Source organism: Dendrobates tinctorius, unplaced genomic scaffold (assembly GCF_039654945.1).
Source record: "Dendrobates tinctorius isolate UK_male_01 unplaced genomic scaffold, ASM3965494v1 ptg000107l, whole genome shotgun sequence".
Lineage (NCBI taxonomy): Eukaryota > Metazoa > Chordata > Amphibia > Anura > Dendrobatidae > Dendrobates > Dendrobates tinctorius.
This window is the reverse complement of record NW_027361775.1, coordinates 32057146-32073287: the sequence shown is the minus strand read 5'-3', so window position 1 is coordinate 32073287 and position 16142 is coordinate 32057146. Positions and strand designations below refer to the sequence as shown.

The 16142-nt window shown below is 45.1% G+C and overlaps 1 protein-coding gene across 1 annotated transcript in view; it reads left to right on the top strand.

Annotated features, from left to right (window-relative positions):
- The window catches only part of LOC141100699 (solute carrier family 12 member 9-like), a 393180-nt gene that overhangs the window by 352433 nt on the left and 24605 nt on the right, over positions 1–16142 (top strand). The window contains exon 11 of the mRNA XM_073589335.1: positions 5244–5418. Coding sequence (XP_073445436.1) covers positions 5244–5418 — 175 coding nt within the window. The remainder of the gene's footprint in view (positions 1–5243; positions 5419–16142) is intronic.

Genomic DNA, 16142 nt, shown 5'->3' with positions numbered 1-16142 from the left:
CACATGTAGGCCGGTTTCACACGTCCTGTTATTTCTGGTACCGGAGATATCAGTGTCTGTGTGTCCATGTCTCGTTAACGTGAATTTTGCAGCACACGTGTGCCTCATCAAAACCACACTGATGGCTGCCGAAAAAGAAGTGCTACAGTAAGTGCTGTTCCCCGGCGGCAGGTGCTGAAGGCGGCTCTCATTCTCCCCTGCTCTGCTGGCGATCGTCGCAAGCAGAGGAGAATGCTGAGAGCCGTCTTCAGAGCCTGTCACCGGGAAACAGTGCTTACTGTAGCACTTCGTCCCCGGCGTCGATGCGTGTCACATGGAGGACATCAATGTGTGTTGTCCATGTGCACGTGTGCGGGACGATTTGCGGACCATGCTGCCGTTAAAAAACAGACACTTCAGTGCGTTTTGCCCACGGACACACGGTCTGCGAAAACACACTGACATTCAAAGACCCATTCATTCGTGTGTTAGTGTCTCCGGTACATGTGAAAACTGCCACCACACGTATCGAAAACACTGACGTGTGAAAGAGGCCATATACTGAGATAGAATAGCTTTGTCCAACTTTATTTCAAAATACTTTGCACTATCGCATCACTAGTTCTGCATTCATATGACTAGTGTGTTTGTGGTTCTCCAAGATTAGGTCTTAGTTGTAGGTAACTGCTTCCTATGTATGTAGACCACTCATTCCACAATCTTAAATATTTATACAGACACTTTATCATTGCATTTTTATGTATGTGTGCAAAATGAAGAGTTCCTAAACATTTCATCTGAGTGTGAGTAGATAATGTGTTTTATGTTTTTAATAATGTTTATTTTATTTTTCTATATAATGTGCTTCACTTTCTTTGCAGTACTTTGTTCAAAGCCAAAGCTACTAAGTTTTATTTTAATGGCTGTATTTTAAAAATTGCAGGAATTACCAGCGTCACACATCATTTCTACAACATTAGTGAATGCTTTGTATTTCACACACAATTGCTGATAAGATCATTTTCTGATGTGTTTTGTTATTTTTGCAGATGTTTTTCTGTTATTCCATCACTTTTTCTTTTTCATTTATGCCCACAACCTGCATGAAACTTTTTGGCAGCCCTACAAATTTAGCGACATGACATGCATAAACCTATAGGTATATTTGTGTGTGTATATGTACGAGTATATACACTGCCGTTCAAAAGTTTATGGTCACTTAGAAATTTCCTTATTTCTGAAAGAAAAGTACAGTTTTTTCCAATGAAGCTAACATTAAATGATTCAGAAATACACTCTATACATTGTTAATGTGGTAAATGACTATTCTAGCTGCAAACGTCTGGTTTGTAATGCAATATCTTCATAGGTGTATAGAGGCCCATTTCCAACAACCATCACTCCAGTGTTCTTATCGTACTTTGTGCTTGGTAACTGTGTAAGAAGGCTAATGGATGGTTAGAATACCCTTGAAAACCCTTGTGCAAGTATGTTAGCACAGCTGAAAACAGTTTGGCTGATTAGAGAAGCTATAAACCTGACCTTCCTTTGAGCTAGTTGAGAATCTGGAGCATTACATTTTTTGGTTCCATTAAACTCAAAATGGCCAGAAAAAAAACCTTTCATGTCAAACTTGACAGTCTATTCTTGTTCTTAGAAATGAAGGCTATTCTATGCAAGAAATTGCCTAGAAACTGAAGATTTCCTACAACGGAGTGTACTACTCAATTCAGAGGAGAGCACAAATAGGCACTAACCAGAGTAGAAAGAGAAGTGAGAGGCCCCGCTGCACAACTGAGCAGCAAGACAAGTACATTAGAGTCTGTAGTTTGAGAAATTTGAGAAATCTACACCTCACAGGTCCTCAGCTGGCAGCTTCATTAAATAGTACACACAAAACGCCAGTGTCAACGTCTACAGTGAAGAGACGACTCCGGGATGCTGGCCTTCAGGGCAGAGTGGCAACGAAAAAGCCATATCTGAGACTGGCTAATAAAAAGAAAAGATTAATATGGGCAAAAGAACACAGACATTGGACACAGGAAGATTGGGAAAAAGTGTTATGGACAGACAAATACAAGTTTGAGGTGTTTGGATCACACAGAAGAACAATTGTGAGACGCAGAACAACTGAAAAGATGCTGGAAGAGTGCCTGACGCCATCTGTCAAGCATGGTGGAGGTAATGTGATGGTCGGGGGTTGCTTTGGTCCTGGTAAAGTGGGAGATTTGTACAAGGTAAAAGGGATTTTGAATAAGGAAGGCTATTACTCTATTTTGCAACGCCATGCCATACCCTGTGGACAGCGCTTGATTGGAGCCAATTTCATCCTACAACAGGACAATAACCCAAAGCACACCTCCAAATTATGCTAGAACTATTTAGGGAAGAAGCAGGCAGCTGGTATTCTATCTATAATGGAGTGGACAGGTCAATCACCAGATCTCAACCCCATTGAGCTGTTGTGGGAGCAGCTTGACCGTATGGTACACAAAAAGTGCCCATCAAGCCAAACCAACTTGTGGGAGGGGCTACTGAAAGCATGGGGTGAAATTTTTCCAGATTACCTCAGCAAATTAACTGCTAGAATGCCAAAGGTCTGCAATGCTGTAATTGCTGCAAAGGCAGCATTATCTGGGGAAAGCAAAGTTTGAAGGAGAAAATTATTATTTCAAATAAAAATCTTTTTTTTTAACCTTATCAATGTCTGGACTAGATTTTAAATTCATTTGGCAACTCTTTGGATTAATAAAAGTATGAGTTTTCACGGAAAGCACAAAATTGTATGGGTGACCCCCAAACTTTTGAACGGTAGTGTATATATATAAGTATTGGCACCCTTGAAATTGTTCCAGAAAATGAAGTATTTCTCCCAGAACATTATTACAATTACACATGTTTTGTTATACACATGTTTTTCTTTGTGTGTATTGGAACAACGCAAAAAAAACCCCAAAAACAAATGACACCTGAGCAATGCATGCAACTAGTTTCTTCATAAAGGAGGCATCTTGAAGCTGTCATCATGAACAATGGCTTTTGTATTAAGTTTAAACAAAATTTCATTAAGCACGTTCAATACATTTTCCTTGCTTAATTTCTCATTATTACTCATATGTGGCGCTGCTTCACTTCTTGCCTATAAGCCATGAGGTCGGGAAGTCAACAGCCAGGAGTGTATGTCAAAGACAAAGGGATAAGACAAATGGATAGACAGAGGCAAAGTCTGGGGACAGGTAACAATGGGGTAATACAAACGAGTAGTCAAAGGGAAATCCAAGACCTAGCAACAAAGATTCGAAAATCAGAACACAAACCCAACACACCACAGAGCAAGGCTATAACAGGCAATGCTCTAATCATTGTCAGCCAGGTAATCACCCTGAATGCGTGACACCTGGAGAAAACCCCACAGGCCTGGCCAGATTGGACAGCTTGGCTGTCATTCACAATACTGACAGCCAAGCACCCCTTTGCTCCTAGGACAGCTGAGCTGTCACTCAGTGTCTCTAAGACACCGTGAGTGGTGGAATAGTGACAACATAACTTAATGTATGGACATCTATGATTTCATTTCTTTGCCTATGTGGATTGGATGGGTTGTTACAGACATCTAGTGAGACTGACTTTCATTTCAATAGCACCTTTAGAAATATATTTACTTACAAAATTGGTGATGTGTGCAATACTTATTTCATCTTCTGTGTGTGGTGTGTTTGTGTGTATGTATATATATATATATATATATATATATATATATATATATAAAATCTTGTAGGGGTTCACTCTCTGTCTCGGTAGCTGCTTGGAACATGAAGCCACAGGGTTGTTATATCACACACAGAATAGTGTTTATTTCCACTAGTTGCACGGCACCAAAAACAAAATCGTAAACATATAATCCGTAGCCTTGTGCAGGCACTAGCTAAACTATTTACACCCTGGCTACTCAGACAAGGAAGAGTTAGCCCCTACTTCATCACACAAAACAGCTATTGTCCATAGCAACCAGTGATACTTGCAGTTTTGATGCACACAGCCTGTACAGTCTCTTCTCAGAGAGATTCTGACTTGTTTCTCCAGCTCCAACACAACCCACTCTGCTCAACTTCTCCAGCTGACTCTTCAGTAATCAAGTGGCCTTTGTCTAGTCATAGTTATCCAGGTGCACCTAATCAAGACCTGTAGTGCTAGGATTTCACCTTTATGGTCTGCCAACCCACAGTGTTTGCAGAGGGCCACTTCTGATGGACCTCTGGAATATCACAGGGTCTTAAATTGTCCCAAGCCGGAGGCTTATGCTTAAAGACATGAGTTTAACCTAGTAACTCCAAGAACTTGGCCATATTTTTGGGTACGCTTTTCCTTCCATGCTGTTTTTTGGAATGTGACAAAGTTTGTGCCCCAGTGGCACTCGCAATATTGGTTTCTGCCTGTGCCAACAAGCAAGGAATTTCGGACGGGTCCCTATCCTTGTAAGGTTATAGTAGGTTGCTATAATATATCTTGAAGCACTTTTCCCTGGTCAATGTACTTTATAGTTGACCTTTCCAACCTTTGCCACCAACTCATAGGGTCTCTTCTATTTGGTAAGGAACTTTCTCTCCACTGTGGTCATTAACTGATAATTCCCCATATTTTTCTTCCTGGGCCTTAGGGAGGCGCTCTTTTAACTGGCAACTTTTGTCGATCGTCACAACAGATCACTATGCCTGGCCAGTTGTGGAAAATGATTGTTGGCTCCTAGGGAACACTATTTAGCATACCTACAATCTTCAGAGTATCTTTTACCATTAAGTCCCTGAGTCCTGGGACTTGTCCTGTGACTCCTACAGGCCATGGATTTTGGCTTCAGGGGATGCTTCCTCATTCTCTTTTCTAATCAGGACAGTGAAAGGAAATTCACCATTTACATCATGTGACCTTGTTAACATGATAGTCATCGCTATCCAGGTGTACCTAATCAGGACCTGTAATGCTAGGATTTAACCCAATCCTGCTTGGCTTGTCCTAAATTAACTTGCAAAGCTACCAAAATGTTTTATGCTGATTATGGACATATAATAACATAAGGTAAATGTTATAATAACAGAAAAATATTTGCAAAAAAACACTATATGCAGTAAAAAGTCAAAAGAGAAACCTAAACCATATCAATATTTTGTGAGACTTTGCCTTCAAAACCTTTTTTCTGTGTATGTGAAATATCAACAGATCATTGTGTACACATATACCTAAGAAGCTCTGATTTCTACATTCTGTAGGTGAGAAAGTACCTGCTTATGCTGGATGTACGAAAGGATCATGTCAAGTTCTGGCGCCCTCAGATCCTCTTGCTAGTGTCAAATCTCTGCAACCACAAAAACCTGATCACCTTTGCGAACGATTTGAAAAAAAGTGGCCTCTTTGTTTTGGGACATGTGAGTTTGGAAGAATTAGGTATGTAAAGTTCAACAAAAGGTTAAATCTTAATTTTCTGTATTGTCATGTGTTAAGGAGCATAAGTTCATAGTCATATATTGCTTGCATTGTGATGTTTTAATGCAAGGCCACTACCAGTACAAATGCACACCTATACCTCCTATCTTGGAAAAAACAGTTGTCATTAATATTCCGGCTGACACAGGGGGGCTCCTATGTAAGCAATTAGAGCCAGTTAGCTTATACCAGTGTCTTCTGCACATCTATTTATATAATTGCCTTGTAATGTTTTCATTTCCTGTTCTGTCCAGATGTCACCGTATCCCAGAATTCCAAGCGGAGGAAGTTCGCCGACCGCCATATTGGGACATCCAAGTGATGGGTGTCTCAATATGGAAACTGCTGCTGGTACCAACCTATTGCGCGGTCCCACCAGTGGAACACCGTCGCACCACACACACACTCAATACCCTATACACACACACACACACACACACATTCTCACACACACGTACACTCACTCACTCATACACTCACACACTCAGAGACACACTCAGACTCACTCTCACAGTCACACTCACACATTCAGACTCAGACTCACACACTCACTCACACAGTCACTCACACACTCATGCAGCCTCTTGCGTGGTACCACCAGCGGAACACCGTCACACTGCGCCTGCGCGAATTCCGCGCACGTGCACTGAATCATTCGGTTGATCCCGAAGTCAGATGTGCGACGTGTATACAGGCAGAGGAAGCCGGTCACATTAAAGGGGTTTTTCCACGAACGAAAGTTCATTTTATAAATTGTCTGTGTCTGACCATGTACAGAGCATACCACATCTCCTGGGCAGGGGAGGAAGCAAAAGACAATACTGACATTACAGCAGGGGATCAGAGGATTCATTTTGTGAGGTAAAATATTTCACTGACTGTTTTTAAACAATATTTTACCTCAAAATGTATCCTCTGCGATCTCCTGCTGTAATGTCAGTATTGTCTTTTGCTTCCTCCCTTGCCCAGGAGCTGTGGTATGTTCTATACATGGTCAGACACAGGGGTGAGAGAGACAGAGCACAAGGGGGAGACAGCTCAAATGGAACAGCACATGAGGGGAGAACGTAGCACAGGAAGGAGAGAGACAGCAGACGAGGGGGATAGCACATGGGGTAGACAGGTCAAAGAAGAGAGCACAGATGGGAGAAGTCTGCACACGGGGAAAGAGAGAGTGGATAGGTGGGTGAGCACATGGGGGGAGAGTTTCTCAACGATGCAAAGCTTGCCCCCATCGTGACATTACCACCCTCCCGATGCGATAACATCGGGCCTCCATCTAGTTCAGTTATAAAAGTGCAATATAACACCGGCATTAGTGAGTGTCCAGTGGGGCTAGGACAGTTACAAAAACGGCAATGTTAACAACTGCTTTTCAGTGCAGAGCTCCAGTAGTCATTGGAGACATGGCTACTTACTTACTATGTTTGACTATTAGGACGGACACTGATTACTTTCATTCTGACAGAATAAAAAGAGACTTCACTTCTCCCAAGTTGCCATGGCGACATTGTAAGGTAGACTTAGATCTAAGGTTAATAAGCAGTGTTGTACGGAAAGAGCATTAATAGGGTGGATTTGTATTTCATAAAGTGCTTTTCATTTTGCGACCACATTTAGTGAGTCATTAAGCAGAGTTGCCACTTTAAGAGAGCAAATTATATCTTCTATATAAAAGGTAGCGATCCCAGGACCTCAGTCAATGAACTGATCATACTTCGGGGACATAGGTCCCTCTGATAATAATCTATTACTGTGTGAATAATGTATGGTGGAGGTAACAGGGAAAAGAAATGCCAGATGATGTACAGTTCATTCTCAACACATGGCCCATATGCACATTAGACTAAAGTCCAACAAACTCACTGATAATGACGTGATTGACCAACTGTCTAATGATGTTAGTTAGATGAAGAAGGCTTCAACATGGCAGATATTCAACAGCCAATCCCTCGGTTCTCTGGGAAATAACCCACTGCCAAAAGAGTCTGGCAGCGGCTTTCTCATAGAGAACACAGAACGCTTGCCCAATCAAGTGTTCCAGAGAGACTTCCGGCAGGTGATTTGCCCTCAGCTGTCCAATTGGTATGTGAGGGCGTAAGAGAAGTATAACTGCAGAAGCTTTTGATATTATGTTATCGGAAAATATTTTGAGCTGTTGAGCTTCCATAGTTCCTCCAGCACTGAAATATACAATGAGGTTTTCGTGATTAATTTCATATAAAACATATTACACAATTTACTTATAGCAACTGTGCAAATGATGCTATTAATTAAGATCCACGCTGGTCTAAAACTGAAACTAATGCTTTTTATATGGAATAAATCAAGAGATATTGCTGCATATATTTTGGATTTTTTAATAAGATTACCAAAAAGCACTGTAAGGTAGGATTATTCCCTCTAAGCTCTAGAAGCTAGTGAATATCCAGTTACAGATCTGTCTAATGTTGAGTCTAAAGTGGGCAATCTAAAACCGCATCCAATAAATATTGCCTTATAGCCCACTGAGTAATTATTTATACTGCAGCAAGGCACCCTGTTCTACATAGCATCCAGGTTATGTCAAAGGGGTGGTCCAGGACTTTGATATTGTTGACCTATTCTTAGTGCCTGGAGGCTGAGCTGCTGTACACAAGAACAACCACTATACAATGTGTGGAGCTGTGGTGTTCTGACTTTGTACACTGGTCTACTTCCAGCTGTGGTACAGTTGTGGCCAAAAGTATTGACACCCCTGCAATTCTGTCAGATAATACTCAGTTTCTTCCTGAAAATGATTGCAATCACAAATTCTTTGGTATTATTATCTTCATTTAATTTGTCTTAAATGAAAAAGCACAAAAGAGAATGAAGCAAAAATCAAAACATTGATCATTTCACACAAAACTCCAAAAATGGGCCAGACAAAAGTATTGGCACCCTCAGCCTAATGTTTGGTTGCACAACCTTTAGCCAAATTAACTGCGACCAACCACTTCGGATAACCATCAATGAGTTTCTTACAAGTTTCTTTCTACTGGAATTTTAGACCACTCTTCTTTGGCAAACTGCTCCAGGTCCCTGATATTTGAAGGGTGCCTTCTCCAAACTGCCATTTTTAGATCTTTCCACAGGTGTTCTATGGGATTCAGGTCTGGACTCATTGCAGGCCACCTTAGAAGTCTCCAGTGCTTTCTCTCAAACCATTTTCTAGTGCTTTTTGAAGTGTGTTTTGGGTCATTGTCCTGCTGGAAGACCCATGACCTCTGAGGGAGACCCAAAAAGCTCTACTTTTGTCTCATCTGACCAGAGAACATACTTCCAAAACATTTTAGGCTTTTTCAGGTAAGTTTTGGCAAACTCCAGCTTGGCTTTTTTATGTCTCGGGGTAAGAAGTGGGGTCTTCCTGGGTGTCCTACCATACAGTCCCTTTTCATTCAGACGCCGACGGATAGTACGGGTTGACACTGTTGTACCCTCGGACTGCTGGGCAGCTTTGACTTGTTTGGATGTTAGTCGAGGTTCTTTATCCAACATCCACACAGTCTTGCGTTGAAATCTCTTGTCAATTTTTCTTTTCCGTCCACACTTAGGGAGGTTCGCCACAGTGCCATGGGCTTTAAACTTCTTCATGACATTGCGCACGGTAGACACAGGAACATTCAGGTCTTTGGGGATGGACTTGTAGCCTTGAGATTGCTCATGCTTCCTCACAATTTGGTTTCTCAAGTCCTCAGACAGTTCTTTGGTCTTCTTTCTTTTCTCCATGCTCAATGTGGTACACACAAGGACACAGGACAGAGGTTGAGTCAACTTTAATCCATGTCAACTGGCTGCAAGTGTGATTTAGTTATTGCCAACACCTGTTAGGTAGGTGCCACAGGTAAGTTACAGGTGCTGTTAATTACACAAATTAGAGAAGCATCACATGATTTTTCGAACAGTGCCATACTTTTGTCCACCCTCTTTTTTATGTTTGGTGTGGAATTATATCCAATTTGGCTTTAGGACAATTCTTTTTGTGTTTTTTCATTTAAGACAAATTAAATGAAGATAATAACAAAGAATTTGTGTTTGCAATCATTTTCAGGAAGAAACTTGAGTATTATCTGACAGAATTGCAGGGTTGTCATTACTTTTGGGCACAACTGTACCTGCTTAAAACTGATCAGTAGGTTATGGTAGTTGCAGGTTCGGACCCAAAATGAATGATGGTCGATCATGATTTCAAAGGCCTGGACTATACCTTTAAGAAGGTAGACACAAAATGATCTCCCAGTATGACTCCTCCAAGGTCATCTGTTGGGGTGAAAGAATGATGGTAATATCTCTGGTGCTTTAAGGAAATGAAGGAGTTAAAGGGGTTGTCCAAAAGCAAAGTATTTTTCCCTATCTGATTAGTCCCATAATCTAAGCTGTTTTCTAATTTACTTGCTTTAAAAATTCCCTACCGAATACCGCATGACACTAACTACTTTTGTATTCATTTTCTCTATTTCTTGTGTGATGATTATTCGTTTGAGTATCCCAGTGCATGATGAGATACTCACACAAAGCATCATCAGGGGGCAGAGGCTGCGGTCACTGTCACAACTCCTGCTCCCTTTCTGAAAAGAAGCGCATCATGACCGCATATGGCGAGTCCAACCTTCTCTTTTGCCATTCCTCTCAATCCTAACCCCACTCCCACCGATATTCCCGCTATTAAAAATAAAACACGCTACAACTTGAGTCCTTTGGATAATTTTCGCCACAGCGGCCAAGTTTCTTAACATACAATAACATTTAACAATAAGCAGTCATCATAATGCAGAATATGAAGGGAGGGTTCTTGGAGCTAAAAGATCTGGCTAAAAACCTTTTGGCTAAAACCCCAATGGGAAAAAACTCGACCACCATGTTACCCTCAGCCGTCCATCCCCAGCTTGAGGGCACCGTAACTCCCGTTCTGGGAGACTAACCACCAGAGCTCCCGAGGTAAAAATCCCGTCCAGAGCACATAACCAAAAGCCAGATCCCCCATACCATTTTAAAACTGCCGGGAATTTTACTTCCAAATCCTTCCCCGACCAATCCTCGTCAACTCCAAGAACCCCACCCCCCCGCCAACCACGAACAGCCCTGACCACCTCAGGCTCGTGAGTGCCCCAAAGTCACCAAGGCCCTCTCTATCCCTTCCTGTATTGCCAATGCCCACAAGCCAATTCCATTTGAATTCAAATGAACACCGTCATCCAACCAAAAGTTACCGTCGCCCGCTTCCAACTCAAAATGCCTAACTCCAATACCCCCATTCCTAGATGCAAATCCAGATACTGTTCGGTTTAGTTTCACCCTAGCCCTGTTAATCCCTTTGAAAGACCTCGCCTGCCCCCACTTCTTTCTGGGTACTATATCAGACCACATAGTCAACGCTTTTGGGAATGACATCCACAATCTCAGCAAGTCGAAACATATGTCCTTGATCAATTCCCTCACAGGCCTGACCCCTAAATCATTACCACCTGCACGTATGACAAGAACGTCGGGCGGTCTGTCAAGGCGAACGGACTTGACAAATTCTGGGAGCACCCTACTCCACACCATACCTCGAAAACCCAACCAACGAATCACCACCTGGTCCCTCCTAAAACTCAATTGCTTACCATCCAGCCTTGCGTCAGCTCGTAGCGCACCCCAATACACGTATGAGTGCCCAAATATCCAGGCCAGAAAGGGGTCGCCACCTGAAAAAACATAACAGAACATGCAAACAAATTCCTTAGCATTCAACAACCATAATTATCGCCGAACATACAATAAATAACGATCCGACTTCCACCTGCCAATTCTCCTAATCACCTCGGCCCCCAAACCAAGACTATCAGCCTCCGACGTGGCCCCGATCCTAAAAGAATGGGACCCGTACACCTCCGGGGGGAAACCAAGCTCCAACAATCCCTTCTTCAAAACCGTGATGAACTGAAAACGAGACAAATATGTGCCATCCGCATGGCACAACAAAGGACCCACTCTACCTGACCACTCGACCCAATACGACTCCAAGCACCTCCGTGGGCACATGAGCGCCCCTTCAACTCGCCCCAACACTACTCTCCTGCCACTCCCCAGTTGATCGGTTTTAGAACGTCGAATCCAAAACGCAATGCCCCCCGTCCAAAATTCCACATCATCCGCCACCACCCCTCCGGCCTTGTCCTTGCTACGGACACTAACTCACCGATTCGCATTGCTCCGAAAAAAAGGCCAAAGAAATGGCTAACCTAAACAATGCCAACTCAAAACCAGAAGTACAAATACCCTCCAAGATACTGCCTAACTCTTCCAACATACTGAAAGAAATAGGCCTCTGCTTGTCACAAGTTTTATTACCCCTGCGAAAACGCGCAATGCCTGTCTCACCAAAAATTGCTTTGTAACGTCCGTCGATCCTTGCAATCTGAAACCGAATGCCAAACCCGCTACAAATTTGTTCAACTTAGAAGCCGACCAACCCGCGTCGGCCGCCTTTCCATTTAAAAACAATACCGCCAACATCTTATCATCCTCACTTTCCACCCCACTCCATTCTGACACCCAACTTTGCCATACTCGCCACAAGGATTCATAGGCTGACCAGGTCTGGTTCGACACCGATTCCCGAATAAATCTTCCCGCTCTTCCGTAATCACTCGCCACAGATAAGAAGGGCATTCCATGCCCGAAGCATCCACTCCTGGCGCCAACTCTTGAAAACGCCCCCACTGAAAACGAGACAAAGAATCTGCTATTGAATTTGTAACACCGGGCACATGTACTGCAGAGATCCCAGCATTCAACTCCAGACAACAAAGCACCAAAACCCACACCAATCTGATCACAGGGGGAGATGAAGCTGACAGACTGTTAATTACCGACACCACACTCGCGTTATCACAATGAAATCGCACCCTCCAGTTTGCAAACATCGGACCCCAAACTGAGACAGCTACCACAATGGGAAACAATTCCAACAATGCCAAGTTTTTTGTAAGGCCCAACAACTTCCATGCTTCCGGCCACTGCCCAACACTCCACTTTCCCTTACAGTAGGCACCGTAACCTGAAGTGCCCGCTGCGTCCGTGTAGATTTCAAAGTTAAAATTGGTCAAGGTCTCCTCCTGCATCAATGACCAACCGTTGTAGTTCCTTAAAAAACGCTGCCACACCATCAGATCCTCCCTATGCTCCTTAGTCAAGTGGATATAATGGTGCGGAACCTTTACACCAGCTGTCGCCCTCAATCTCCCCAATAAGGATTGCAACTTCTTTAGTGTCACTTTCCGCAACCTCAAAATCCTCTCAACTTCCTGCTTTAACAGTGACAGTTTGTCTTCCGGTAAGCGACACTCCATGTTTTCTGAATCGATTACTATGCCTAAAAAACTTATAACAGTCTTAGGGCCTTCAGTCTTCTCGTTTGCCAATGGCACTCCAAAACGCTCCGCCACCCAAACCATGGCTGCCAACGCATTCTTACACGACGATGAATCTGGGGGACCGATAAAAGAAAATCATCCAGTTAATGAATGATAGATTGCACACCTGCCACATCCCTTACTACCCATTCCAGAAAAGTGCTGAACGTCTCAAACAGCCAACAAGAAATCGCGCAACCCATCGGCAAACACCTGTCGAGGTAGAAACCCCAGTTCCAAAAACAACCCAGCAGCGGGATACTTTCTGTATGTACCGGCAATAAACGAAAAGCCGATTCAATGTCGGTTTTAGCTAACAGAGCCCCTAAACCATAACGTCGCACCCATTGCACTGCCGTATCAAACGAGGTATACTCCACCAAACACAACTCTTTGTCAATACCATCATTAACAGACAACCCTTTCGGGTATGATAAATGCTGAATCAAACAGAACTTTTTCGGGCTCATTTATTGGCACTACCCCCAAGGGGGAAACTATCAAACCCACTCGTCGCACCCATTGCACTGCCGTATTTAAACGAGGTATACTCCACCGAACACAACTCTTTGTCAATACCATCATTAACAGACAACCCTTTCGGGTATGATAAATGCTGAATCAAACAGAACTTTTTCGGGCTCATTTATTGGCACTACCCCCAAGGGGGAAACTATCAAACCCACTCGTCGCACCCATTGCACTGCCGTATTTAAACGAGGTATACTCCACCAAACACAACTCTTTGTCAATACCATCATTAACAGACAACCCTTTCGGGTATGATAAATGCTGAATCAAACAGAACTTTTTCGGGCTCATTTATTGGCACTACCCCCAAGGGGGAAACTATCAAACCCACTCGTCGCACCCATTGCACTGCCGTATTTAAACGAGGTATACTCCACCGAACACAACTCTTTGTCAATACCATCGTTAACAGACAACCCTTTCGGGTATGATAAATGCTGAATCAAACAGAATTTTTTCGGCTCATTTATTGGCACTACCCCCAAGGGGGAAACTATCAAACCCACTACCGGTGCACTACCCAATTCCACTTCCTTTTTCAACTTAGCATCTACTCCTTCCTTATGCACCGATGCAGACCGCAAATTTTTAACTAAAAAAGGAACCGCATGACCGGGGGGGAATCCTGAAGCCCTCAACAAAACCCTCTTAAATAACTTTGGCTTCCGCCCGGGCCGGGTACCTATTTAAAAAGGGGGCCATATCTTGAACGCTCACTGGGCTCTCCCCCTTGACCGGTACCCACGTGGGGCTTTCCTTTCCCCTTTTTGAAACATTTTGAAGCTCCGTGGGAGCTCCCATTGCAGTGGGAGCACACGTGCTTGAACTTGCAGCTATTCCCGTACTTACACTGCCCGTCATTAAACTGCCAGCACGTTTCAGACTTTTCTTTTCCTCCCTGGGTTGCCTGACCACTACTTTCGTGTCCAGCCTATTGATTGCCACTGCCCCCGCTCCTGTGAAAGGACTGCCCATACCTTACTGGAGCTATCACCTTCAGCCACAAACCGATATCCTTCTGATCCCATTTTATCTCTGATTGCACCGCCTTCTTCTGTCTAAACTGTTCATCGTATCGTAGCCATGCTTGACCCCATAAATACGATGTGCCTCCCCGATAGCGTCCAGATAGCAAAACAGCCCCGAACAATTTTCGGGAAACTTTTCACCCACGACACTCGCCAAAATAGCGAATGCTTGCATCCAGTTTACAAACGTCTGCGGAATCAGCCGCCACCTCCTCTTCTCCTCCTCCTCTTTCTTACTGTCGTCCTTTTTCCCCTTATCTAAATTAAATTTCTCCAACGGAAGGAGGGAAAATATCTCGACGTACTCGTCCCGCCAAATCTTTTCCTTCACCTCTTTCTTTAAATGGGCCCCCAACGGCCCCTCAAAGCACACGTAAACCTGTCCCTTAGCCCTATCGTCCAGCTTAATCTTGTCACCTTTATCCGTTTCCGTCTGATCCGACACCGATACCCCCGCAGATGCCCTTCCATCACACTCAACCGGCCGCAACACCTCCCCCTCTGTCTGGGTGCCGGACCCCCGTCCCACTAACCAAGCCCCCACCGGAGATGGGGCTGCCTCCCTCATTACTTCCCCTTCAAGTCTCCTAAAAATTTGCGACATATTGTTCAAAATATCCCGCAGCCCGGGCACTTCCGCCCCACTAGGCCTACTACACCCCCTTTGCTCCCTAGCATCCCCTTGACTACCCCTGCTCTCCTGAAATACAGCCCCTGTGGGCGACAAACATGACATGGAACCATACTCGCATAGCTGAGCGGGTGCTGTGTCCCCGCCAGCTGAATGTCCAGAGTCCCGACGTCCTCTGCTATCCTGGTGTTCGCTGCCCGAGTCAGATCCATCTGACCCTCTCCGCTGCTCCCGGCCCGCATCCCTGGCCTCCTCGTCACCAGGAGCACGTGATCTCCGACCCGAGCGGGACCTGCGTCGATACCTGGACCGACCCGTCCGGTCTGCAGCGCCATCTGACAGACAGCTGGACGTTGCTGCCCGCCGCTCCCCCTGCCGCATCCGAAGTGCTGGGGCCAGGCAGGACGTCTTCATATTGTCCACACTTGCCCGCTGTCATGGACTGTCTGGCGCCCCGTCTTGCAGGCCCCCCAAAGCAGGCCTCCCCGGGAGCACCCGCCGTGTGGGCCGCTGTCGCCGTTGCCGTCTCCGCCCGCTTTGTTCCTCGCCACTGTGCCCCAGGCCTACCGTCGCCTGCTCCTGCGCCTGGGGGCCGACCTGGCGCCGCCGAGTCCCGCGATACTTCCTGTTCTGGCCACGACTTCGTCCCTTCCTGCCTGGCCTGTACTTCCTGCGCAGCTCCCGCTCTCCGGCTTCCAGCGCCTGCAGGCCTGCTGGGCGGATTCCTGCTGGGCCAGGCGCTATGGGGGGGACTCCACCAGCACTCACGCCACCCGCAGAGTCCCTTGAGGGGCTCCGCAGCCTGTGCCTGCTGCGTGCGGTCACCTCTGGTGACAATCTCTCCGGGGGCCAGTTTCTCCTGCCCCGCTGGCTCGTTCCCTGTCCATCAGCAGCACTGAGGAGAGAGGACAGCTGTGACTGAAGCCATCCTCCCCTCCTGGACCGGGCCACATCCTGGAGCCTGGACATGAGCGCATCCACGGACTTCATACTCTCAGCGCTGCCAGGTGGGTCTTATGTTTCCTGCTTCCTGATGCAGAATGCGGTTTTCCCGCACTTTCTCCCCACTACCCCAGG